Below are 9,930 nucleotides of genomic sequence, written 5' to 3' on the forward strand. Positions count from 1 at the left end.
CCCTTAACACCATACACTTTTATCTTATGCAGCAGCCTTTTGTGCGACACCATGTCGGATGCCTTCTGGAAATCCAGACACATCACATTCACCAGTTCCCCATTGTCCACGGTGCTCATAATGTCTTTAAAGAATGTCAGTAAATTAGTTAAACATGACCAGACTTTCACGAATCCGTGGTGTGTCTTTCCAATGGGCAATTTTTATCCCGATGTCTCACTATTTCTTCCTTGATGATAGATTCAAACATTTTCCCCACTACGGAAGTTAAGCTAATCGGCCTATAGTTACCCACCTTTTGTCTACCTCCTTTTTTTAAACAGTGGTGTCACATTTGCTGTATTCCAATCTGCTGGAGCTGTCCCAGAGTCCAGTGAATTTTGATAAATTACCATGAGTGCATTTGCTATTTCTCCCACCATATAGCTAACTCTTTGTAGCTGCAGCACATCATATATAAATATCTACTGTTAGTACATCTTGTGTAAATATATAGACAGCAGGCTGTGTATAAACATACTGACAGTACAACTGTGTCAAATACTGAGCTAATACAACAAATGTAAATATACAAATAGCATGCATTGTGCAAATAAAGGGATGGAACATCACATAGAGAGAGCACATCATGTGTAAAGGTGCACTGAGACAGATTGTGAATAATGACAGCCCACATTGTTAATATCAAGCAGAATATCACCTGAATCTATGCAGACAGCACACTATGATAATATGCATTTTTTGTGTCACACATCTAAGAAAATGCATTATATAAGAATATACTAACACATAAGTTGTAAATTCAGAGAGAGTAGAGATAGAGATAGCACGTCACTTTAACAAATAGCATATCACTTGTTAAGTATATGGATGGGAGATCCAACATTAATATACAGAAGGCCATCTTATGTTAACGTACACAGTCATATGGTTGTGACGTTACATACAAATATAAAATTGACAGATCATTGCTAACTGGTCACACGCAAATGAGACATCAAGCAAATACAGGACATTTCATCCAATGTTAATATGCAAATAGCAGATCATATAAAGAGGTGAAAACACAAAGTATATATGAAAATAGAAATAGTATGTCACATGCAAATGCATAGCCAGTGTGTCAAGTGTAAAATAGGAAACAGAAATCCCAAATTTATACTTTCATATCCTATGTTCGTATTAAGACTGCAGCTCATTTTAACATAAAGATAGGGCAACAGATAGAACTAGTCAGCACATTATGTACATGTATAAAGACAACTCATCAACTTGACATTGTTAAGTATATTTAACATAAGGAAAACAAAACTATGAAAGTATTTGACACAAGGTTGTGGGGTGGAGTATGGGCAGCATAGTTGTGGGTGAGTTTAAAGCGTGTGAAAGGCAGAGGATGTGTGACTGGCCAGAAAAGAAGTTGGAATAGTCGAGTCTGGAGGTGACAAAAGCATGAGTGAAAGTTTCTGCAGCAGATGGGCTTAGGCAGGTATTGTCAGGAAAAGAGAAGCACTCTCCGCATTGAGGAGATACAAAGTCAGAAACTCGACTCAGGATCAGATAGGATACTGGGGTTACAAAATATTATTCAGCATTAGACAGTAACCAGGAATTGTGGCGGCTGCTTAGTCAATGGCTTTCCCTCTTTGTGCATACTGTGGCTAAGAATAAACTTGGTGTGCAGTCCAGCTAAGATCCTGCAGAATGATAACATAAATTTTCAAATATAGCATGATCACTTTGCAAACAAAGTATGCCCTTTCCTCAAATTCTAACTTATGACAGCAAAGATTCATTGCTGTTTGCCAAGAGTTGGAAGAACACCACAATGTGACCGAACGACGCAGTCATCAGAAAACCACTCAGGTTTCTGACGATCACCTCACCTCTGCACCTCCCTTCCCCACCCCCCAACCCTTGGAAGTGACCTTCTCCAACCTCATATCCCACCCAATCGCTCTCTGCTTCTTGTGACTTTGACCACCCCCAGACCCACCGTTTACTCCCTGGAACTCTCTCCAAAAGCTGCTTTGTGTCACTGTCTCCTTCCCTGACTTCAAAAGCACCCTAGAGACTCTGACCATGCCACCCACTCCCCAGCTCTTCACTGTTTCATCTGATGCCCTCCAATTTTGTTAAACACAATATGCATTTCTATAAGAGGGGTGATGTAAGGGTGCATTCAATCTCAAACTTTAAGGGACTTTCAGGAAGTGATACACAAGTTAGATTTTTAAACTGCTAAACAAGTCTGTGGAAAAAAAGCATTAAATTGAATGTTTTGCTGTTTGCATGTTCTGGTGGATGAATTCCATCTGGTCAGCATCAGTCTGTGAGCTTAGTGAGAACAGACGACCAGGGCTATTTTTAGCTGAGTCGGTCCCCTCAAGAGACTAAATATTTTCAGAGAAATACCAGGAAGTAGGGCTCATTTAGATTAAACCGCACACTGCTCTATATTTTACATAGTCGGAGCAGAGAGCCAAGGTTTCAATAAAAAAATTATTTTAGTTCTGCTCTCTGCAGATAATATTAACACTTGCAGAGGCTAACTAATTTTTCAACATCAATACTGGGGCAAAAGAAATACAGATTTTGTAATGTTTTTATTTCAAACTGTACTAGAATACTTCACCAAACTTGAAATCAAATTGCTGCTGGAGATGTGCTGAAGAAATAGAAACACTTCCACGTCTCATGGGATATTCCAACAAAATTCAAAGCATTTTTAAGGCAACTGCTGCCAAACCTCTTGCAGCAATTACTAAAACAGATCATTGCTTGCTATGTGATATAAACTAGTAGTCGTAACTAATCTATAATCAACATTGCAGACTGCCACCCTCTCATGTCTCTATGCAGCATTTATAGGGGATGTGCTTATTAAAAAGCTGCCTGCTATGCATTCACGCCTGCCAATAGCTCAGCATTTGCTAGTCCCAGATCTCCACACTTTATACTAGCAGCATTGCTAAGATGTTCTGAGGCAAGCTTGTTCCCTCACAAATCTCCACAAGCAACACCGCTGACACAGGTGGAAAAACAATTCTAAAATTGAATTTATTTTAAACCTTCCAACGTGTCAGGAAACTTCAAGAAACATTCCTGAAGCAGAACATTTTGTTCTTTTTTGAGGTTGGGTTATAACCAAAGGCATCGGAGCTTCGGTGCAGAACTAAAATGTCTCCATCCACATGTATATGGCAACACACACATACCGCCTTCAGCACTGTTTCCCAAGAAGATCCATCAGCATGAGGAGAAAGGACACAGAAGGTCAGCAACAGCTGGAAGCAGGCTTCAGGGCAGTGATTCAAGACAGCATTTCAATATTTTCTCCATCACACATTTTTTTCTTTTATCAACTATTATTTTTATTATTAAATTTCATGAATGATTTGAGAACTCCCCTGGTACAGGGCTGAGCTCACTTGCTGACCTGATACACTCTGTTGAAGTCTGCTTTTTCGACAGCTTTTTGTAGAATTTTACAGCACAGAAAGAGATCATTCAGCCCACTGTGCATATGCCAACTCTAGAAAGTGCTATCCACATTAGATCCAATCCTCTGCTCCTTACCAATAACCCTGCAATGATCAATTCAGTGTTAATTTGATGGCATCCCATCTATTTTCTTTTTCTTGCTTTACTTTTTGTGCCTCCAACTTTCTAAATCACTGTCGTTAAACACAGGGGCTGGGTTTAGATAGTTCAGCACCTTTACTTTGAGCTCCCATGGTACTTACTCTTGGTGAGTTGGCTGTTTCCCCCTCTGGTATGAGGTACATGACACCTTTCCCCTTCCACCATGGAGAATCTGGATGTCCTACTCACACTGACGTGTTAAAGTCTGTGAAGAGTTGTTATTATATATCCGTGTAGATGCTCACGCCAAGCATTTGCAAGCATTCTTTGCCAGTTGGGACTCCAAGACAAAGAAAAGATATATCACTTGAGAAGTCCAGTGAGCAATGAGGCAAGGGGAAAGTGATGGTTAAAAGCAGGGGAAGCGACGAGAGGATTGAGTGGTTAACTCAAGGATTAGAAACCAATTGGGAGGATAGTGGCTTGCCTCAGTCACAAGCCTAAAGTTTAAATCAGGCAGCCACAATAAGGATGGGTAGCAGCTGAATTCAGGGAAATCTGAACATCAGGCAAAGGGGCCAGCACCTTGTGAAACTCGCTAGTACAGAGCTGGTACACTCAAGAATCAGGAAACAAAAGTGTTCAGAGCTGCAAGAGCCAACTAAAGAATACAGCAGCACCCACTTGGAAGTGTTCAGTAGAATATTCAATGCTGTAGAATTGGCACCTCTGACACTGCGGCACTCCCTCAATATCAGTATTCAATTCTTGAAGTGACCCAGACTGTCTGGGGTGTCCCTTTTTCCATAATCATTACCTATTATGGAATCAGAACACAGCACCCTGATCCTTGGGGTCTAGCAGCATCTGAAGAGAGAGAATAGAGCTAATATTTTGAGGCTGTATGACCCTTCGTCAGAGCTTTCATCTTGACTCAAAACATTCTCTCAATGTGGAGATGCTGGCGTTGGACTGGGGTAAACACATTAAGAAGTCTCACAACACAGGTTAAAGTCCAATAGGTTTATTTGGTAGCTAAAGCCATTAGCTATTGGAGTGCTGCTCCTTTATCAGGTAAGTGGGAGTTCTGTTCACGAACAGGGTATATAAAGGCACAAACTCAATGTACAAAATAATGGTTAGAATGCAAGTCTTTACAGGTAATCAAGTCTTAAAGATACAGACAATGTGAGTGGAGAGAGGTTTAAGCACAGCTTAAAGAGATGTGTATTGAATGTCTATTCTCTCTCCACAGTTGTCGAGGGGCCTACTGAGATTTTCCAGCATTTTCTGTTTTTATCTCAGATCAACAGCAATTTTTAATATATCATACTGAGTACTTTTCTCTTTGAAAGATTGACTGGTTACATTATGCATATTCTAACAATCCGCTGGACACCTTTTTGAGCAACAGACTGTTTGAAGTTATTTCCGCTCTTCTGTTGTGTGACACAAAACTCAAAAAACAAAGTTCCCTTTCACAAAACTATTCAGGCCATTTTAGCACAGAACCATGATTGGAAACCTTGCCATCATTCTGAAAGATATGGACAGTCAGGAAAAGAGCTGCTAGTGCAGCAAGCCTGTCAAATTCTGCCTAAGAGCACTATGTAGTCAGAGCATCGCGAATCCCCAATCCACTTCCCTAACCTCATCCAATACCACCCAATCTCCAGGCAGAAGAAGCAAGAGGCTAATTTCAGAATATAATCAGGGAAATGGTTCTTAATTCAAGAGACCGCAATGCCCAATATAAATGTTCCTCAATATTCCAGCAACCATTTAGCCTCTGTGTGATAGTTATGGAAGATTCCACCTCACTACTTCAACAGTCACCGATCAATATTGAACAGATAGCCAACCTTTGACAGTAGCACCTAGCGATGCAATAAAACCAGCACTACAAAGTGATAACCCTGTGAACTTGCTATAACACTTTCCCCTGAGATTTGAAGGTTTGCAAGGTCACGCAAGAGAAAAACCTGTCAGGAACCTCAACTGTGCTAGATTCTGTTAAGGGCAAATTTTGTGGCACATCCTGTGGATGGGTTCAGAAACAGATTATTCCCAGAGCATGGATCCCAGGGCAGATTATTCCCATGGATAGGACCAAAAAGCAGATTATTCTCAGAGGCTGGACCCTGGGACGGACTACCCCCAGAGGCTGGACCCTGGGACGGACTACCCCCAGAGGCTGGACCCTGGGACGGACTACCCCCAGAGGCTGGACCCTGGGACGGACTACCCCCAGAGGCTGGACCCTGGGACGGACTACCCCCAGAGGCTGGACCCTGGGACGGACTACCCCCAGAGGCTGGACCCTGGGACGGACTACCCCCAGAGGCTGGACCCTGGGACGGACTACCCCCAGAGGCTGGACCCTGGGACGGACTACCCCCAGAGGCTGGACCCTGGGACGGACTACCCCCAGAGGCTGGACCCTGGGACGGACTACCCCCAGAGGCTGGACCCTGGGACGGACTACCCCCAGAGGCTGGACCCTGGGACGGACTACCCCCAGAGGCTGGACCCTGGGACGGACTACCCCCAGAGGCTGGACCCTGGGACGGACTACCCCCAGAGGCTGGACCCTGGGACGGACTACCCCCAGAGGCTGGACCCTGGGACGGACTACCCCCAGAGGCTGGACCCTGGGACGGACTACCCCCAGAGGCTGGACCCTGGGACGGACTACCCCCAGAGGCTGGACCCTGGGACGGACTACCCCCAGAGGCTGGACCCTGGGACGGACTACCCCCAGAGGCTGGACCCTGGGACGGACTACCCCCAGAGGCTGGACCCTGGGACGGACTACCCCCAGAGGCTGGACCCTGGGACGGACTACCCCCAGAGGCTGGACCCTGGGACAGATTATTCCTATTATTCAAGGGGTACAGTATTCCCGGGAACTGGACCCAGGGACAGGTTATTCCCGGGAACTGGACCCAGGGAGATTGTTCCCGGGATCTGGGCGCTGTTTCCCGAGTTGTGTCGCGGGCTCTGCTCCCTCTCTGGATCCTCAGCCTGCCCCCCGCGGCCTCCCCCCAGCTGCAGCCGCCGTGTTCCCGGTCTTGCTGCCCCCACCCCGGCCTCACCTTGCTGCGGATCTGACCCGAGGTGGACACTTTGCGGATCAGTTTCTGCGCGGATTCGTGCTCGGCCTCGCTGTCTGATGACTCATCTCCTACTGTGCTGCCGCTGGCGAGACGCTCCCGGGCCCCCAACTCACAGCCGGAGCCGGCGGCCTGCGCTTCCCGAGCCGCCATCATCACCGCAGCAACCGGGGTCCTCACTCCAACGTCGCCGCCAGGGGGAAACGGAGAGCCCACGGTAGCGGCATCCGGCCACCAGGGGGAAACGGAGGGCCCGCAGTACCGGCATCCGGCCACCAGGGGGAAACGGAGAGCCCGCGATAGCGACATCCTGCAGCCAGGGGGAAACGGAGAGCCCGCGGTACCGGCATCCAGCCACCAGGGGGAAACCGAGAGACCCGTGGTACCGGCATGCGGCCACCAGGGGGAAACGGAGAGCCCGCGGTAGCGGCATCCCGCCACCAGAGGACGGCGAGCCCGCTGTACGGACATCAGGCCGCCAGGCAGAAACCGAGAGCCTGCGATACCGGCATCCGGCCATGAGGGGGAAACAGAGAGCCCGCATTACTGCCACCTGGCCGCCAGGGGGAAACCGAAAGCACTCTACCGCCAGGAGGAGAGCGAACGCGTGCTGTACCGGGAACCGCCGCCAGAGGGAGCCCCAAATCATTTCAGTATCCGGAAACGCTGTCAGGGGGCGCGTGGAATGGGGATGAACCAATGTTGCAATGCAAAGTTCAGAGATTGACAATTGGGTTCCACTTCAATATATTAGAAATACATTTAAAATTAACAACTTTCCCAATTTTCTGTGAAATAAGGACGGAAGTACAAAACAGCAAAATGTAATACTGGCTTTTCACAAATAAATTTAAACAGGCAGTCCACTCATTTCACCAGAACCTCTTTGTACAGCTACACTCTTAAAGTCTATGGAATATTGGCCTTTCTTTAAAAAACTCCATTCTTTACAAGTTACGAAGCTAATTTTTAGAGTGGGCCAGCAGAATTGAATCCACCTCCTTGCTTGCTCTAAAAACTTAAATTCAAATTGAATCCAATTCTTGGACCCTACAAGAAAAACAAATAAGATACAAGTTGATGAGGCAAGACATTGCACCCTATCCTGGGCTTGATCCATGCCAAAAGGCCAATGTTAGCCTTTATGTAGGATGTGGTGGATCCACACCAGTTGGTTGGAGATGCAAGTAGGACCAAAGCCTTCCTTCAGTGAGTTCATTTTCACCTCCGAATTAGCAGGTGAATAAAATCACAAACCAAAGAGCTGTCAGAGCTCTCTACAGGATAACCCATGGCCAAGTCAAAAAGCAGAATCATCTAAGCAGAGTTTCTCCTTTATGGAGAGGAGCCTGTCACCAAATTGGTCAAGAGAGGAACATCTTCACCACAAAGGGGAGTTAGTATTGTGGTTCAAAGCTTAGGAACCCAAGCTGTAACCCAGGAGGAAAGGCGCACACCTTCTCGGAGCTCGAATTCCCATCAAAAATATATTTCATCCACTTCAACGAACAGAGAGTTTCAATGCAAACACCTTAACTGATGCAATACCTTAACTGAAATAGTGCCCCGATCACAAAGTCCACAGCTAGCTCAGGATTATGCACACCTTTTAGAACAGGCCCCTTGGAAAATATAGAAGTCCCTTTTTCTTAAAAAAAACCCAAGTTAAGAAACTCTTGTTCTTCTTTCAGTGGATTGTCACGGTAACAACAACAAATACTAATTGCGGGAGGTGAATGCTTCAGGCAAAGAAGAAAGAGAAGATTTTTCCAAACTTGATAACCCTCACCTTTGTACCCATATCACTAGCTACACCACCTTTGACGAACACTAGTAGCTAGGCTGCTCAGACTTTACAAACATACAAAATACTAGGAGTGGATCGTTCAGCCCCTCAAGTCTGCCTCATCCTTTATGGCTGATATGTCTGTGTTGAATCCCACATTCCTATCTACCCTCGGTAGCCTTTGATTCCCTCATCTAACAAAAATCTACCTCTCCCTCAAAAATATGCAGTGACCTCACTTCCACCATTTTCTGACAGATGTCCAAAAATATGCAGATTAGGTGGATTAGCCATGGTAAATTGTTGGAGTGTCAGGGGACTAGCTAAGGTAAATGCATGGGGTTATGGGGATAGGCTTAGGTGAGATGGTGGTCAGTGCAGACTCGATAGGCCAAAGGCCTTCCTTCTGCACTGTAGGGATTCTAAGGCAGCAGAGATTGACATGAACAAGAATACAGAGTTGCCAAAGAAAACACTCAGGCTAGAGGTCTCAAAATATTACATTCTTTAAATTCTAAGCCGATCGAGCAAATTCATTGTTAGGTATTAATTTTTGCTTATTATGTCTGGTTTATATCACTTGTCCACATCTCAGTTTTAATGCACGTACAGTAAGTTTAAGATTAGATAGATGGTTGGCAACAGCTCCTTAGTGCATTAAAGTTTCCATGATTCTCACTAGATTGCTAATATGGAAACAGCAGCTAAAACCATAACACCCTAACATGCAGATTTCCGAATAGGTTCAGAGATTTAAACAAAAAGTTTGAGGATGGCTGCAGTCTAGTCTATCCTTTTTGCCACCATTTTCTGCCTCAGTTACACTTCAGCCTCAGCACATCTATTGCTGCAAACTCTATTACCTCCCAACTTGACTTTCCAATACAGGCCAGGCTGTGCCCTCACCTTCTGCCCTCTGCAAACCTGAGATTATCCAAAACCACGTGACACCCAATCCTCACTGAATCTCGTTCATTATCCCCACTGACTAAAAATTCTCATCCTTGACATCAAATCAGACCATAGCCTTGACTCTCTAATCTCCTTCAGCCCCAAAACCCTCCAAGATGTCTGCTCATCTAATTCTGGTTTCTTAACAAGCCCAATTTTAATTGCTCTACCATCGGTGCTGTCTCTTCAGTTGAACAACAGAACAAAGAAAATTACAGCACAGGAACAGGCCCTTCAGTCCTCCAAGCCTGCAACAACCATGCTGCTTGATTGAACTAAAACCCCCTATCCTTCCAGGGACCATATCCCTCTTATTCCCATTCTATTCATGTATTTGTCAAGACGCCCCTTAAAAGACACTGTCGTATCTGCTTCCACTACCCTCCCCCAGCAGCAAGCTCCAGGCACCCACCACCCTGTCAATGATACTAGCAAGGCTTACTGCCCATCCTGATCTTCCCCAAATTGAGGATCATCTACTGGCAAGTTACTAAT

General features: G+C 45.4%; 1 protein-coding gene across 4 annotated transcripts in view; it reads right to left on the reverse strand.

Moving 5' to 3' along the window:
- Nucleotides 1-6,856, reverse strand: part of dgkd (diacylglycerol kinase delta) — a 139,159-nt gene extending 132,303 nt beyond the window's left edge. For all 4 annotated transcript variants that reach the window (XM_080185423.1, XM_080185422.1, XM_080185421.1 and 1 more), the window contains exon 1: nt 6,681-6,856. In XM_080185423.1, coding sequence (XP_080041549.1) covers nt 6,681-6,854 — 174 coding nt within the window. In that variant the 5' untranslated portion in view covers nt 6,855-6,856. The remainder of the gene's footprint in view (nt 1-6,680) is intronic.
- Nucleotides 6,857-9,930: the final 3,074 nt, after the last annotated feature.

The sequence above is a fragment of the Carcharhinus amblyrhynchos genome, chromosome 3 (assembly GCF_965287045.1).
Source record: "Carcharhinus amblyrhynchos chromosome 3, sCarAmb.v2.hapA, whole genome shotgun sequence".
NCBI classification, from domain to species: Eukaryota; Metazoa; Chordata; class Chondrichthyes; order Carcharhiniformes; family Carcharhinidae; genus Carcharhinus; species Carcharhinus amblyrhynchos.